General features: G+C 45.3%; 1 protein-coding gene across 2 annotated transcripts in view; it reads right to left on the reverse strand.

The window, feature by feature from the left end:
- PDGFRL (platelet derived growth factor receptor like) overlaps positions 1-18,194 on the reverse strand; it is a 66,202-nt gene that overhangs the window by 38,075 nt on the left and 9,933 nt on the right. Inside the window, exon 2 of one of the 2 annotated variants that reach the window (XM_008251086.5) lies at positions 17,334-17,631. In XM_008251086.5, the coding sequence (XP_008249308.2) occupies positions 17,334-17,631 (298 nt within the window). Of the gene's footprint in view, positions 1-6,529; positions 6,551-17,333; positions 17,632-18,194 lie in introns of those variants that run through there. The other variant, XM_089325866.1, reaches the window with a different exon arrangement.

The following is an 18,194-nucleotide window of genomic DNA, read 5'->3' on the forward strand; positions in this document are numbered from 1 at the left end:
CCACTCCTCCAACTTTTGGTGCTGGACTGAAAAATGCTAACATCCGACCAGATGCCGCAGAAACATCCGGAGTGCCTGGCCCCTCATTTTCTAGGGTTAATTATCGCACCATCCCTGCTTGCTCTCACGGCCTTCAAGTTGCTACCAACCTAGTTGAACTCTCCAATGCTTCCTTGTTCCCCTCAGCACTGATTTATTTCAGCCAGCATCCAGGCCACCTATTCCAAGTGTCTTCTTTTCCTTGCCCTGGCTCAGCCATGTGCCATGAATTCCACTACTCTAAACTCTGGAGATGTTTGTGATGAGACTGAAGAAAGAAAGCACTTCCAGAAAAGATTCAAGTTTTTTCATGTGTGTCCTCCAGCAAGGGTCAAAGGATCCAGAAATTTTTAAAAAATAATAGCAACAAAATGAAAGAAGAAGCCTTCTTAAATATCTATTTTTGCAAGGGAGCATTACATCCAGGAATAGATCAAAGACCTCAGATTAAAGAAAATGAAGGGCAAGTGGGTGCACTTGAGCCTGGGAAGAGACATCATCCTCCTCCTAAAACCAACGAGGCCTGAAGACCTCTACGCTTATTCTGCTGCATTTTCCAGGCACATCTGCTTAGAAAGCTTTAAATCCACTATGCACAACTGCCCTAGATTTCTCTCAATTTCTAACTGTGGCTAAAAAGACCCTCCACAGTCTGCCTCCTGTCTCCTTGCCTGTAGCCATACTATCTTCTGCATACACCCTCCATGCTCCAGGGGCCATATGCATGCTCACGTCTAGGCACTTTCTTCATGCTGTTCCTTCCTTCTTGAATTTTATTACATTCCCTTACTCCTTTCTCTACCTGGAAGCTGTCAGCCATCAGCCATCAGCCATCAGCCATCAGCCATCAGCCATCAGCCATCAGTTTGACTTTTCTTCTCTCCGATGCTGTGCTTGTGTTAGCAAGGCAGCCACACAACTAAATTGCTAAGGAACTGTCTGCCATACAATCGAAAGCACTATGACTGTTCATTTTGGTCACCACCATAGCTCTAACATCTACCCAGGATGGTTTTTTTTTTTTTTTGGACAGGCAGAATTAGACAGTGAGAGAGAGAGACAGAGAGAAAGGTCTTCCTTCCATTGGTTCACTCCCCAAATGGCTGCTACGGCCAGCGTGCTGCGCCAATCCGAAGCCAGGAGCCAGGTGCTTCCTCCTGGTCTCCCATGCAGGTGCAGGGCCGAAGGACTTGGGCCACAGCAGAGAGCTGGACTGGAAGAGGAGCAACCAGGACAGAACTGGTGCCCCAACCGGGACTAGAACCCGGTGTGCCGGCGCCACAGGCAGAGAATTAGCCCAGTGAGCCGCGTCGGCAGCCCCCAGGATGGGATCTTGAACATATAGATGCTAAAAAAATTTTGGAAAAGGAGACAGGGCAGAGTCACAAAAGTTGAGCATTCAATAAATAACTATTGTCAGAAAAAAATAAGACCTCTTTGCTGTTTCTGCTCTCATCAGATGTGGCCTCTTTGTGATCTTGGAGGGGATGATCTAGAATTAAAATTGGAACCATTTCAGCCCTGAATATTCAGCCTCTGTGAGATTAACTAGATTATTCCAAGTAGCTCTTGCCCTTGAAAGATTTCAACAGGACTCAGCTGTATGAGGCTACTGCAACAAGTTCATGGAAAATGGAATTAAGTTGATTTTTTTGCAAAAAAATTGAAATCCATGCATAATTTTTTCATAACCTGCATTTTCTATGGACTTTCTCAAGACTTGTCATATGTGAATTTATCCCTGTGTAGGCACCTAGGTTTACCAATGCCCATCCTTACAAATGCTTGTTGGTAAACTGTTCATACTGTTCAAAATAGCACTGGAAATTGTGCCCACTGCATAGACTAAAAGGACAAATGGCCATAGGCATAAATGTACCCTCATTTTGCTCAGTGCTCATTTGAAATGATTCCTTTGCTGGGGAAAGAAAGACTATCATAACACAGTTGAATTCTGCCCCCTAGTGGGCCTTCTAATGACATGGTTTTCCCTACACAAAGGAAGCGAGGGACCCGCACAGGAGGCCCAGGAGAACTCCAAAAGCAAACCTCGCCGAGGCTCAGTCTCTGGGATGGTCAGACAAAATACTAAGTGTTTCCCCCTTGTATGCAGAAGTTAGAAAAGAGTTGATTTGATCTTAGAATAGCAATTACAACAGACTGGGAAAGGGAGGGAGGTCAGATAACTGCAACAAAACCCTCTCAAATTGAAGAAACATGACCTCATGTCCCACAGCCCAGTGGAGTGACTCCAGCTCACCATAAGGCATTATATGCTGCATAAAGAACTGTAAGAGTGTTGCTGGCAGGCAAAGATGGAAAGGCAGCTTGCCTGGCTTGCTTGGTTATGTTGTGCCTATGTACTGAAGTACTGTACTGTTCCCTATAAAATGTACAAGTACTACATGTTCATCAAAAATCTAAAGAGGCAGCCATTTGGCCTAGCGATTAAGACATCCCCACCCTACATCAGAGTACATCGGTTTGATTCCTGCTCCTGACTCCAGGTTGCTGCTATTATGCATCCTGGAGGCAATAGTGATGACTCAACTAATTGGGTCCCTACAATACACAAGGAAGACTTGATTGGGTTCACAGCTCCCAACTGTGGCTGCGGCAGGCATTTAGAGAGTGAATCAGAGCATGGTAGCACCTTTTCTCTTCTTACCTGTCTCTCTGCTTCTCAAATAACAACATTCTAAAAATTGTTTTAATTTTTTTCAAAAAACCCACCTTAACAATTTAACAATGATGGATCATTGTGCACTTCTGACAAAGCTATCATTTCTGAATAGCCTGAAGTAATATATTTAAGATTTATTTATTTGAAAGAGAGAGAGAGAGAGAGGTCTTCTGTTAGCTGGTTCACTCTCCAAATGGCCGCCAATGGCTGGAGCTGGGCTGATCTGAAGCTAGGAGCCAGGACTTTTTCTGGGTCTCCCACACAGGTGAAGGGGCCCAAGCACTTGGGCCATCTTCTGCTTTTCCAAGCCATAGCAGAGAGCTGGATCAGAAGTGGAGCAGCTGGGACTCGAACCTGTGCCCATATGGGATGCCAGCACTGCAGGCTGTGGCTTTACCTGATATTCCACAGCACTGGCCCCTGAAGTAATGCTGGTGTCCAAAAAAGTTATCCTAAATCAATGTGGAATTTTAACCACTTTCAGTTGAAAACTACCCCAGCAAGGGGTACATCCTTCCACATAAGTGTATTCCGTTTATTTCTGTTGTGAATCTTACTTCTAGAAATAAGACACATTAGTCTAGTTAGTTGTGAGCTACAAAAAGTAGACAGGACATCTCCCTTCCTTGGAGGATCTCTCCATTGGGTCAGGATTGGAGTCCATCAAAGTGTATCCCACCTGGAGCCCTGGCGTAGGGCAGAGCCTCCCACCACCACTCAACAGGTTGGCATTCAGAACCGCCACGTGTTCTCTATATCTGAGTGGTAGCCAGAGGCTGGGGAAACTCGGGAGCAGGAAAGAATGGGGAAGAACTGGTCCATGGGAACAAAGTTACACTGATGTAGAAGGAGTAAGACCTGATGTTCTATCGCACAGGAGGGCAATCATCATTAATGCTATCGCGTTGACTATTTCAACATGGCTGTAAGTGTTTGAATGTTCTCACCATTCAGAAACCATCAATGTTTGAGGCAGTGGGTGTGCTAAATGTGCTGATTTGTTATTACATGTGATATATCAAAACATCTTTTAGTACCCTATCAACATCTACCAACAATAGATGCTGGAGAGGATGTGGGGAAAAAGGGACACTAACCCACTGTTGGTGGGAATGCAAATTGGTTGAGCCACTATGGAAGTCAGTCTGGAGATTCCTCAGAAACCTGAATATACAGCCGGCGCCGCAGCTTGCTAGGCTAATCCTCCGCCTACCGGCGCCAGCACACCAGGTTCTAGTCCCGGTCGGGGCGCCGGGTTCTGTCCCGGTTGCCCCTTTTCCAGGCCAGCTCTCTGCTGTGGCCCGGGAGTGCAGTGGAGGATGGCCCAAGTGCTTGGGCCCTGCACCCCACGGGAGACCAGGATAAGTACCTGGCTCCTGCCATCGGATCAGTGCGGTGCGCCAGCCGCAGCGCGGCGGCCATTGGAGGGTGAACCAACGGCAAAAGGAAGACCTTTCTTTTCTTTTCTTTCTTTTTTTTTTTTGACAGGCAGAGTGAACAGTGAGAGAGAGAGACAGAGAGAAAGGTCTTCCTTTGCCATTGGTTCACCCTCCAATGGCCGCTGTGGCCGGCGCGCTGCGGCCGGCATGCTGCGGCCGGCGCACCGCGCTGATCCCATGGCAGGAGCCAGGTGCTTCTCCTGGTCTCCCGTGGGGTGCAGGGCCCAAGGACTTGGGCCATCCTCCATTGCACTCCCGGGCCACAGCAGAGAGCTGGCCTGGAAGAGGGGCAACCGGGACAGAACCGGCGCCCCGACCAGACTAGAACCCGGTGTGCCGGCGCCACAAGGCGGAGGATTAGCCTAGGGAGCCGTGGCGCCGGCCCAGGAAGACCTTTCTCTCTGTCTCTCTCTCTCACTGTCCACTCTGCCTGTCAAAAAAAAAGAAAGAAAGAAAGAAAGAAAGAAAGAAAGAAAGAAAGAAAGAAAGAAAGAAAGAAAGAAAGAAAGAAAGAAAGAAATCTGAATATAACCCTACCATACAACCCAGACATACCACTCTTTGGAATTTACCCAAAGGAAATTAAATTGGCAAACAAACAAGCTGTCTGCACATTAATTTTTATTGCAGCTCAATTCACAATAGCTAAGACCTGGAACCAACCCAAATGCCCATCAACAGTAGACTGGATAAAGAAATTATGGGACATGTACTCTATAGAATACTATACAGCAGTCAAAAACAACGAAATCCGGTCATTTGCAACAAGATGGAGGAATCTGGAAAACATTATGCTGAGTGAATTAAGCCATTCCAAAGGGACAAATATCATATGTTCTCCCTGATCAGCGACAAATAACTGAGCACCAAAGGGGAAACCTGTTGAAGTGAAATGGACACTATGAGAAACAGTGACTTGATCAGCTCTTGTCCTGTTGATGTACAATGTAATACTTTATCCATTTTAGTATTTTCTTTGTTTTGTTCTAGTACTATTGGTTGAACTCTGTGAATAACACACAATTAATCTTAGGTGTTTAAATTTTAACTGAAAAATTATCCCTGTTAAATATAAGAGTGGGAATAAGAGAGGGAGGAGATGTACAATTTGGGACATGCTCAATCGGACTTGCCCCAAATGGTGGAGTTAGAATCATGCCAGGGTATCCCAATACAATCCCATCAAGGTGGCATGTACCAATGCCATCTTACTAGTCCAAGTGATCAGCTTCAGTTCATAATTGATCATAATGATAGGATTAAGTTTCAAAGAGATCACATAAACAAGACTAGTGTCTGCTAATACTAACTGATAGAATTAAAAAGGAGAGAACAATCCAACATGGGAAGTCGGAAACACAGCAGATTCATAGAATGGCAGATGTCCTAAACAGCACTGTGGCCTCAGAATCAGCCCTTAAGGCATTTGGATATGGCTGAAGAGCCCGTGAGAGTATTTCAGGCATGGAAAGCCAAGAAACCCTGGGAAAAAAAAAAAAAGAAGAAGAAGAAGGAGACCTAAATGGAAGATCTCTGTGAGTGAGATCCCAGTGGAAAGAACAGGGCCATCAAAGAAGGAGGTACCTTTCTCTGAAGGGAGGAGAGAACTTCCACTTTGACTATGACCCTGTCGGAACAAGATTGAAGTTGGCGAACTCAAAAGGCTTCCATAGCCTTGGCAACTCATGACTAGAGCCTAGGGAGATTACTGACGCCATAAACAAGAGTGTCAAATTGTTAAGTCAACAACAGAAGTCACTGTGTACTTACTTCTCATGTGGGATCTGTCCTTAGTGTGTTGTCCAATGTGAAGTAATGCTATAACTAGTACTGAAACAGTATTTTACACTTTGTGTTTCTGTGTGGGTGCAAACTGATAAAATCTTTACTTAATATACACTGAATTGATCTTCTGTATATAAAGATAATTGAAAATGAATCTTGATGTGAATGGAATGGGAGAGGGAGTGGGAGATGGGAGGGGTGTGAGTGGGAGGGAAATTATGGGGGGGGAGCCATTGTAATCCATTAACTGTACTTTGAAAATTTATATTTACTAAATAAAAAAAAACACAAATAAGAAAAACAAAGAGGTGCTAAAGTAAAATAACTCCTAACATCCCTGTTGGCTCTCAAGTTCATCATTCCAGAGCCCCAGGGACCTGCCTCAGACCCACCCTGGACCCATTGCTCACAGCACAATTCCTTAAGTGGAATTATTATGCAGCGCTGGCACATACTGGGCCCTAGGAAAACAGCAGTGAAAAAAAACAAACACCGCCTTTGGTACATTAGCCTGTTTTCCTTTACTTTAACTAAAATACCTGTGAGGAGCTTCTTGGGAAAGAAGAGTTTTATTTCCACTTACAGCTGAGATTACAGGATCAGGAGGCCCCTAAGTCTGGCATCTGATGGATCCTGGTCATGTGGGTGCAGAGGTACAATCACATCATGAGCCAGGAAGGAAAGAGATGGACCCTCAGCTGAACTGGAACTGAAATAATCCAACCTCTCGGGAGAACTACCTTTGAAGGGTATCCATTAACGGCCCAAAGCCCTCCCATTGGCCCTACCTCTCAGACACCATCGTTAATTGAGTCTCCACCCTTAATCAATCAACCATTAATGAGAAAAACACTGGACTGAAAACAGCTGCATGAATTTAGGGGCGACAAATCCTACTCAGTCCATAACATCTTGTAAGAAATTTGGGTGGGGCCAACGCTGTGACGTAACAGATAAACTTGCCACCTGCAGTGCCAGCATCCCATATGGGCACCGGTTCTAGTCCCAGCTGCTCCACTTCCTATCCAGCTCTCCACTATGGCCTAAGAAAGCAGTAGAAGCTGGCCCAAGTGCTTGGGCCCCTGCACCTGTGTCGAAGACCTGGAGAAAGCACCTGGCTCCTGCCTTTGGATCCGCATAGTTCCGGCCGTTTCGGGCAACTGGGGAGTGAACCAGCAGATGGAAGACCTCTCTCTCTCTCTCTCTCTCTCTCTCTCTCTCTCTCTCTGTCTCCCCTTCTCTCTCTGTGTAACTCTAACTTTAAAATAAATAAATATATTTTTTAAAAAAGAAATTAGGGTATTGCTGTTATGGTATGAAAAAATGGGAAAATTCAAGACGCATGTAAAGATAGCAACAGTTAAAAGATCGAAGTGTCCCAGGTGATTCTAATGTTACTGGCTAGGGGCAACTGGATGGAATACATGCCATATGTTGAACTAAAGGACACAAGAGAAGGAATAAGTGTGGAGATCACGTACTCAGTTTTAGATGGATTTATTTAGTTGAAAAGGAAGGAAGGAAGGAAGGAAGGAAGGAAGGAAGGAAGGGAGGGAGGGAGGGAGGGAGGAGGAGAAACTGTTCCCTGGCTTACACCTTAAATGCTGGGACTGGGCTAAGCCAAAGCCAGGAGCTGGGAACTCAGTCTGGGTCTCCCACATGGGTGGCAGGAACCCAACTACTTGAGCCATCACCTGTTGCTCTCCAGAGTGCACATTAGCAGGAAGCAGAAATGGAGGGTGGTGCCAGTACATGAACCCAGACACTCTGGTGTGGGATGCAGGCAGCTCAAGTGTTGTCTTACATATCACACCAAATGGCCCCACAGATGGTTAAGTTTAAAGACAACCACGTGAGAGACTCAAGTGGCTGTGGTGAGCAGGTGATTGGCATGCTCAATCAGGAGCCCAGAGGGAATACTGTACTACAATTAACTATAAATTGAGGGCACTCGGCTGCAACCTGTGAGAAGAGGAAAGGGCACAAAACCAGCGTTTAATGTCTGGGAGAGTAGAGGACAGCAGCTTGTGAAAGAGACGGCAAAGAGGGCCAGTGAGATAGACAGGAAACTGGCAGAGCAAGGCGCTGTGAAAGCCAAGAGGACACTGCCCTCTGCTGAGTGGGCCTGGTGGGGCAAGCCACATGCGGATTGATAGTGAACTCTGGATTTAGTGACCTTGTTAACATGATGCATGTATAGTAAAGGGGCCAGGAATCAGGTGAGTAGTCAAAGATGAATAGGAGAAAAAAAGTCCAAGGGTTCTGGCTGTGTGGGTCAGAAGCGGGAGGGACCTGGAGGTCAAGTGGGAGTTTGTATTTGGTCAAGACATCCAGAAGAGATAACCAGTCAAGGAGGAGAGGTTGAAGACCCAGAGCAGAGATGCAATACTGATGTGGTCGGTTTCCTGAGAAAGTATGTAGGAGTGACATAAATCCAGAGCGAACAAAAAGCTTCGACCTTAGGAGGAGAAATCCTTCCCCCACTGTAATTCCAAGGGCAGGCAAGGAGTGTGAGAAGAGGAAGTTCAGGCAACTCCAAGGCTCCAGTTTCTCAATAAATTAGGTGATATCTTCATTAACTGAAAGTGAGAGAGACGGAGGAGGTCAGAGGTTTACGAGGAGAAGGGGAGTGAGCTCTCTAGAGAATTGCACTCAGCTTTTCCCAGGCTGGGGAGCTATGTGGCTTCCTCCAGCAGTCCCCACGCTGCCAGGAGAAAGCAGGTGGACAGGTTCACTTGGGGTTGCAAACTTCCAAGTGAGAATAGAGAAAGATCAGAGAGCAAGTTTAAAAAACGACAGACGCCGGAATCTAAAGTGAACAGAGAGTGTGGACTGAAGGAGGCAAGGTAGAATCGACAGACTAATGACTCCAGCAGGTCAAACTACGTTAGTTTCTGAGAACAACAGAGATGGAGCCAGACTTCTCAGCACGATAGATGTAAAACAATTCTATGTGCTTTTCTTGTAAGCACCAAGGACAATAGTCATTCCTTGTCCCTGGCTTCTCTTTTTGCCATTTCAGGTACTCACAATCGACCAGCGTCTGAAAACATTACACGGAAATATCCAGACATAAGTCATTCACACATCTTAGGTCATGCTCAGTTCCCAGTGCTGTGATGAAATCTCTCTCTCTTCTGCTTTCCCCTGCCACATGCCTTTGTCCAGCCTTTCCACGCTCTCCATGCTGCCTGTCTGCGAGTCACTCTGCAGCCCTCTTGGTTATCAGGGAGACTGTGGCACCATCACAGTGCTTGTGTTCAAGCAACACCTATGTGGTGGCCTAATCCATAGCACTTACATATTCACCCCAATTCATCTCCTCATGCCGGCCAAGTGTCATCTCCCATCAGCACAAGAAGAAAAGGGCAAATCAGATATTTTGAGAGAGAAACTTTTATTTTGGTATATTGTTATAATTGTTCCATTTTATTATTCGTTATTGGTAATCCCTTACTGTGCCTATTTATAAATTAAACCCTATTCTAGGTATATATTGTAAACCATAGGAAAATCAGGAACTTCAAGTTAGACCCTGAGTAGCAAAATGGGCCTAAATTCGAACCAGAATTTGCTGACTAGAGGTTCCTGGAAAAACTACTTGCAGCCTTTGCCCAGGATCGCTCCTGCTCCCACTGCCAAAAGAAACAGCACCAGCCAGACCTAAGAAACAAATGATGGCCGGCGCCGCGGCTCACTAGGCTAATCCTCCGCCTAGCGGCGCCGGCACACCGGGTTCTAGTCCCGGTCGGGGCGCCGGATTCTGTCCCGGTTGCCCCCTTCCAGGCCAGCCCTCTGCTGTTGCCAGGGAGTGCAGTGGAGGATGGCCCAGGTGCTTGGGCCCTGCACCCCATGGGAGACCAGGAAAAGCACCTGCCATCGGATGAGCGCGGTGCGCCGGCCGCAGCGCGCCGGCCGCGGCGGCCATTGGAGGGTGAACCAACGGCAAAAGGAAGACCTTTCTCTCTGTCTCTGTCTCTCACTGTCCACTCTGCCTGTCAAAAAAAAAAAAAAAAAAAAGAAACAAATGATGACTTGTGGTCAGTTTTAACACTCAACCAAACAGGATGGAGCACTTCCATGAAAGGTCTCTTCCCTCATTTGCAGAGCAGAACTAAATAAGAATGTGGCAGGAAATTTCTCTATGGGTCAGCCCCTCTCTTTGTTCTTTCAAAGCATTTTTTTTTAATGTTTATTTATTTGAAAGACAGAACAACAGAGAGAGGAGGAGGGAGAGAGAGAGAGATCTTCCATTTGCTGGTTCACATCCCAAATGCCCACAATAGCCAGGGCTGGACCAGGCCAACGCCAGGAGTTGAGAGCTCCATCTGAGTCTCCCATGTGGGTGGCAGGGACCCAAGCACTTAGGCCATCTTCTGCTACTTTCCCTAGTGCATTAGTAGGGTGCTATATGGGAAGTGGAGCAGCTGGGACTCAAAACAGCTTTGGATATAGGATGCCAGTGTTGCAAGAGGCAGCTTAACCTGCTATGTCACAATACTGGTCTCATTGTCATTTACCAAACCTTGAGCTCCACGTTGTAAAGTGCTTCCTGAAGTCAAGTCTCCCTTTGATTCGAAATTCTTTTCTAGTGAAGTTTTGTTGACATTTCATGTATGAAAAAACAGCATATACAGTCAATATATTGGTTCCAGGACTCCTGTAAATAGCAACATCTGCAGACATTCAAGGCCCTTATGTAAATGAAATGGTTTAGGATTTGCATAAAACCTACGGGTGTTTTCCTCTATACTTTAAATCATCTCTAGGCTATTTATAATACCTGACACAAGGTAAATGCTATGTAAACAGCTGCCACACTACATTGTTTGGGGAATAATGACAAGAACATGTCTGCACATATTCCGTACAGACAACTGTTTGCCCTAATATTTCCAGTCTGCGGTGGGTTGCATGTGCAGAGGCAGGGACTGTGGATGGAGAGTGATGATGGGCTAGGGCTTGCTGCTATCCACTGTTTCAGGCATCCAGGGGAATGGTGCACACCCCCTGTGGATTAGAGGGACAACTGTGAAGTTTTTTAATTGCATCACTAGGAACTGCATTTTGACATAAGCACTAACCCCTGGGGAAACCCACAGACCTTTCCTGAATTCTGTATGTTTCAGACTGGTTCTGGTGCTAGAAAGCTGATGATGAGCCAAACAGATAGAGGCTTACTCTTTCAGAGGGAAGGGCAGATCCAGACCCCAGACTAATCCGTTAAATGAAAGTGCACAAGTTGTTGGGACAGAGGTGTACATATTTGCTTGGTTGCTTGTCTCAGCAGCCACACTGGCTCTGCACAATTCCCATATTTATTTTAGCCCTGGGCGGTCTAAGCATCCCAAAACATGGCTTGGATTATTGTGTTACAGAAAGATACTTTGGCTAGGAACGATTGGTTACATTTTTTGGAACAGCTACTAGGGGCCACACATTGTATGAATATTATCTCCATATTCCAGATCAGGAAACTAGGTTCCAGGAAAATTATGGCTAGCTAATGGTAAAGGCAGGATTCAAATCTAGCTGTGCTTCATCCTGGCTGCTCTTTCAAAACATGTTCCCTCTTTATTCTCATAGCAGGAAAAATGGGGGATAACACGTTTATCTTTATTACTTGATTGACTGAAGAAAATGAATGCTCTCTTCAGTCTTAGACATATAAATAATCAGTGAGTTATTTATGCAAAAATGTTTATAATTGCACTATTTGTGATAGGAAAAATTTCTCAGGAAGCCACAAACTAGGAACCAGGGAAGAAAACTGCTATGTTGGGTTAATGGAAGGCTGTATCTCTATAGCAATGTTAAGTAGGTAAGCTATAAATAGACCATTACAAATTTGCAGGAAATTACTGTTGATTTAAGACATACTATGTCAATTTACAGAACTATTGGTTAAGAAAATGCATATTCTCAAACCCAATTAGTAACTGAGAGGGTCCTTACAGACCCCTTAATTCTACAGAGAAGAGCCTTTGATGAAGCCAGCACTATGGCCTGGCAGGTAAAGCTGCTGCCTGCAGTGCTGGCATCCCATATGGGTACCACTTTGAGTCTCGGCTGCTCCACTTCTGATCCAGCTCTCGCCAATGCCTTGGAAAGCAGTAGAAGATGGCCAAGTCCTTGGGCCCCTGTACCCACATGGGAGACCTGGAAGAAACTCCTAACTCCTGGCTTTGGATCCGTCCAGCTCTGGCTATTGCGGCCATTTGGGGAATGAACCAGTGGAAAGAAGACTGACCCGCCCCCCCCCCCCCGCCCCGTACCTCTCCTTCTCTCTCTGTGTAACTCTTTCAAATAAATATTTTAAAGAAATGTAATTAAAAGATCAGTTTCTTAAAAAAAAAAAAGGAGCCTATGACAGCAGCATCCTGGCTAAAACACTGGTGTAAAAGATCAGTTGTAGAGACGATAGATTTCTGCATTCTCCAGACTGAAAGAGAAGCCAAATTATATTTTGGTAACATAAGTTTTCCTTTCGTGATGTCATGTTTTATTTTTACCAAAACATTTTATGCCTTGATGAATACAGCCAAAGACTTTACTTCCTTCTACTCCTTAATACGTGGCTATGGTATTACCAGCACTTGGGAAAACATGAAGGGCATTTTCACTTGAATTAGATACCTCTCTGCTTCAAAAAGTTTTCTCTTGGTTTTGTAGCATGGAGACGAGAATGTCTCGCAGGGGTAGGGAACATTTTTTCTGCCCAGGGCCATTTGGATAATTGTAATGCCAATCCTGGGCCATACAAAATTATCAAATCTAAAAATTAACCTGCTATAGATTTATTGGATTTGAGTCCCACCTGTGGGTGCCTTGGCAGGGTCAGACCAAATGGTTTCAGGGGCCTTATGATGCCCGGGCATCAGACGCTGGCCATCCCTGAGTGGGAGAAGATGGTGTAGCCAGAAGATCAAATGGGGACAAAGGCAGGAACATGTGAACTTCACTCCAGAAAGCCGCCAAGCTGGGTGCAAGCCTCTGGGCTTTGTTGAGAGGACACCTGAGAGCTTCCAACCCCACAGCTGTCCTCTTGCTGGAGATAATGCTCTCCCCAGCAAGGGCAAGAGCAGAGTCAACACATTGTCTCCATCCAAAGGCCTGCATTCTGGAAGAGATGTCAAGAGTCCATTTCTTGGATTTCTGGTGTCAACTAAATCATGATTTTATTGTTGTTTGATAAAGAGTCGTGACTGGATATTTTTTACATGTTTCATAAGATCCTTGGGGGCCCACTATTGTCTTTGCTTTCTTACAAGGCCCTTACTGTGCTTTGAATGAATATTATTTAGTGTTAAAAAGTCAAAATTGGTTTTTCTAGCTCCTGGATATTCCCCTTCAATTCAGATTCATGTTCACTTCAAGTCCTTAGAACGTTTTCAAACAGATTTCAATATATAGTGTACATATAACTTTTTTTAAAAGATCTATCCATTCATTTGAAAGTCAGAGTTACACAGAGAGAGAAGGCGAGGCAAAGAGAGAGAGAGAGAGAGAGAGAGAGAGAGAGATCTTCCATCTGCTGGTTCACTCCCCAACTGGCCGGAACGGCCGGAGCTGTGCCGGTCCAAAGCCAGGAACCAGGAGCTTCTTCCAGGTCTCCCACACAGGTTCAGGGGCCAAAGGACTTGGGCCATCTTCTACTGCTTTCCCAGGCCATGGAAGAGAGCTGGATTGGAAGTGGAGCAACTGAGACTCGAACCAGCACTCACATGGGATGCCGGCACTGCACTGGATGCCTTACCCGCTACACCACAGCACCAGCTCCATGTACATAAAACTTTTAAAATGTTCTTAGAAAATACTAAACCTTCAAGCACTAAGTTCTCTAGGTTTAGGATACTTTTTGTAAGTCAGTAAAAAAATTACTAAGGAACAGGCATTTAGCCTAGTGTTTAAGATGCCCATATCCGACATCAGTGCACTTGGGTTCAGTTCCTGGGTTCAGCTCCTGATGTCAGCTTCTCACCAATTCAAACCCTAGGAAGCAACAACTGATGGCTTAATATTGGGTTCCAGTCTCCCTTGTAGGAGATCTGGCATGAATTCCTGGCTTCTGGCTTCAGTCCAAGCCTAGTCCCTGCTGCTATGGGAATTTGGGTAGTGAAGCAGATGAGAACTCTGTTGTCCATTTCAATCTTTCTGCCTCTCAAACAAATAAATAAAATTGTAAAGAAGTATACAAACCTGACTTTGGTAATTGAAGTCATTTAAAATATATATGGTAAATACCACATCTGGGTCTATATCTAAAAGAATTGTATTCTTAAAAATTGTTAATACATTTAAGTTATGTTACTTTTTAACCCCTCCAACACACACATATAAAGTAGTAAATTTTCCAGATTTATTTTAGATGAGTATGCTTACACATACTTCCTCCCCCCACCATGCCCCCATACAAACACACACACAACGTACACACACACACAAGTGCAGAGTGTGGGATGGAAAAATTTCCTCACTCCTCATGCAAACCATCAAACCATACCTTCAGAGGGCATAGTCAGAATAAAAATGTGAACGGAGTCTAAATACAAGATGATAGAGAGATACTACTTACGCATGTGATTTGTTTTCCAAGGGCTGTTTGTGTGTGTGTGTGGGTGTGTGGGTATGTGTGTGTAAGAAGGGAAAGTGTATCAGGGAGGATGGGAGCATAAGAGTAGACCATTGAACAGACAAAGCTAAATTTCAAGCACACTGCTGAGTCTCATGGAAAACACAGATTTCTTTATTTTATTTTTTTTTTATTTTTATTTTTTGACAGGCAGAGCGGACAGTGAGAGAGAGAGACAGAGAGAAAGGTCTTCCTTTGCCGTTGGTTCACCCTCCAATGGCCGCCGTGGCCAGCGCGCTGCGGCCGGCGCACCGTGCTGATCCGATGGCAGGAGCCAGGAGCCAGGTGCTTTTCCTGGTCTCCCGTGGGGTGCAGGGCCCAAGCACCTGGGCCATCCTCCACTGCACTCCCTGGCCACAGCAGAGGGCTGGCCTGGAAGAGGGGCAACCGGGACAGAATCCGGCGCCCCAACCGGGACTAGAACCCGGTGTGCCGGCGCCGCTAGGCGGAGGATTAGCCTAGTGAGCCGCGGCGCCAGCCGAAAACACAGATTTCTTTTAAAAAGGAAGTTACAAGTCTGAAGGGAGCTGGGAAGAGGAAACATGGGGTGACACAGCAAGGCCTGCCATGGGATTCCCAGAGGAAGTGATACCAGGGCTGCAGTGAGCCAGAGAAGAAGGGCTTAGAGCGCTCCAGGCAATGAAAGCAGCACGTTCTATGGCCCTGGAAGCCTGATGCATCTGCCAGTTTCCCAGAAGACCAGACCAGAGAAAGCAGAGAAACTACTCTGGAGGTGACTCTAGAGAGAGGGGGCACAGGAAGGGCTCCATCAGTCCTGTGAGGAGGCTGGACTTTACCTCAATGGAAATCTACCAAGAAATAACCAGGGCAGAGACACCATCAGCTCCGTGTTGTGAAGCATCAAACTGTAGCCATAGTGAAAAGGAGATTGAAGGAGGACAAGCCTGGAGGTGGTTACCATGGAGCTTGAGATGGGAAGGAAGACAACAGAAGAGGCCTGGGTTGTGACCCAGGCTGAATGGACTGCACTTGGTGATGGAGAAAAGGTGGGGAAGAAGGGAAAGAGGAAGAAGTCAGTGATGCTACCCAGTTTCCTGACTGAGCCAGTGAGTGAGTGGCGGTGTCCTTGAGTGGGATGAGTTTCTGTAGAGGCAGAGTTTGTGCTGATGCATGGATGTGTCATGAACTTGGAGAGGTTAGGGTGCCTGCCAGTCACATTCTTTCCTTCTCTCATTCCAGGCATCCCAAACAGTCAATATGTTCTATTTCTCCATGGCAAACATAGGAACTTAAGGCTGGAAAGAGTCTTAGAAATCAAGTCATCCTTCCCCCTCATTCTATGCATGAGGAAGCTAAGACTCAAGGAGTTAAGGGCATTTCTCTGAAAATTCCCAATGGACTCTAACCCCATATGCCTCTCCCAACCCCTTAGCCAGTGCTCAGGGCTCTTCCCAGTCGGAGCCTCCTGCTCTGAAGCTGTTCTTTCTTGCTGTTCAGTTTCCCAGAAAATCATCTTAACCCCACTCCCTGAATGAGAAACCCTGCCTCTCCACATACTCATTCAAACACGAGGAATCTTTCCCTCTTACCAATAGAGGTCCCTAAATGCAAAGGCCATATATTTCTTAAAGTAAAAATAATCAGAAGAAGTTACAAAGTTTAAAAAGTAGTTTATCTCTGGTCAAGTTGTTCATAGGAATCTCCTGTTAGATTATTTCAGTTTTCATTATGAATATTAAAAGAAAAATGCAAAACATTGAACCCATTTTTATTCCCACAATATGCTTTATTTTTCTTTAATCTTTATCTACTTATTTTATTTGAAGGTCAGAGAGGCACAGTTGTCTCATCCATTGACTCACTTTCCAAATGTTCATACAGCTGGGGCAGGGCAGGGACAGGCCAAAACCAGGAGTCTGAAATTCAGTCCCAGTCTTCCATGTGGGTGGCAGGGACCCAAGTACTTGAGGTGTTACTTTTTGCCTCCTATGGTACTCATTAGCAGGAAACTGGAATTGGGAGCAGAGCTGGGAATTAAACTCAGGCACTCTAATATGGGATTTGGTTGTCACAAATGGGCTATTTTATTTTATTTTTTTTTTTTATTTTTTTTGGCAGGCAGAGTTAGCGAGAGAGAGAGACAGAGAGAAAGGTCTTCCTTCCTTTGGTTCACCACCCAAATGGCCGCTCCAGCCGGCACACTGTGCCGATCTGAAGCCAGGAGCCAGTTGCTTCCTCCTGGTCTCCCATGCGGGTGCAGGCCCAAGCACTTGGGCCATCCTCCACTGCCTTCCCGGGTCACAGCAGAGAGCTGGACTGGAAGAGGAGCAACCGGGACAGAATCCGGCGCCCCAACCGGGACTAGAACCTGGTGTGCCAGCGCTGCAGGTGGAGGATTAGCCTAGTGAGCCACGGCACCAGCCACAAATGGTCTATTAACCGCTACACCTAACACCTCCCCCTCAATATGAATTCTTAAATATCCATCACTGTGCATAAGTTCTCACACAATTTTAATTTCCTATAAAATCTCATTCTTATCATATGGTTTTCTATACAATCATCAGATGGTTTCTTGTAACACATCTTTCAATCAATGTTGGTAGGATTTGCAACAGCTTTTCTAACTGGATGAAGAAATAAAACCTACGGGTTTTGTTCATTGAGATTTAATTTTTAGAATATATTAGAGTGAAATTGTAGCTGTCAGAAACAATGGAATAGTTAAAAGGGTAATTAAACCTAACATAAGGTAACTTAACCCAAGTTTATAAAGAAGAAAAAAAGTGCTTACCTGAGGCGGGGGTCCTTGAAGGTATCCAGATACACAGGGTAGCTCCACTCGATTTTATTCCCTTTACATCGGAGCTCCACAGTTTGCCCTGCCATCAGACTCAAGGTGGCAGCTGGTTTCTGGAAGCGACCTTTATCCATCACTTGCATCATGATAGACTGCGTCTTCAGTGTTGAATCAGCTGAGTCCCTGTCCTTTATTTTAGGAATTTTGGGCTTCACCTTTTTGTTGCTAGGTTTGATCCTATTCTCTCCCGGCTCCTTTGGACGCTTGTTCTTGGGAAGGTGTTGGCCAGCAACTGTACAAATGTGAGGAGAAAGCAGTGGGCTAAAACGGTGGCATTCCTGGAGTAGGTGATACCCACAGAAGACAGTAACTTCTCTCTTCATATTCTATTTTCAGTCATAATCATTTAATAATCATTAGTGCCACATTTTATTACATAAAACTTTAGTTTTTGTCTAGGAGGATGATAGAGAGGTCCCATCTGCTGATTTACTCTCCAAATGCCTACAACAGCAAGGGCTAGGCTGGGGCCAGAGCCGGGAGCCAGGAACTCAAGCCTGTGGGTGGCAGACACCCTCAATACTTGAGCCAGCACTGCTGCCTCCCAGAGTCTACATTTGCAGGAAACTGGAGTCAGGAGCCAGAGCAAGGTATCGAATCCAGGTTCTCCGTGTGGGATACTGGCATATTAACTGCTAGATTAAAGGACTGTACTACACTCTTTAGTTTCAAAATGGTTAATAATTAAAAGGAACATATTTCAGTTTCAGATATATTGCTTGAATTTAACAAACTATTTCATATTTGAAGAAAAATTTGTAGTTACAAAAATATTATTCTTTGCAGTTCATACAC

Source organism: Oryctolagus cuniculus, chromosome 2 (assembly GCF_051225735.1).
Source record: "Oryctolagus cuniculus isolate XC-2025 breed Fujian yellow rabbit chromosome 2, ASM5122573v1, whole genome shotgun sequence".
In the NCBI taxonomy this organism is placed as follows: domain Eukaryota; kingdom Metazoa; phylum Chordata; class Mammalia; order Lagomorpha; family Leporidae; genus Oryctolagus; species Oryctolagus cuniculus.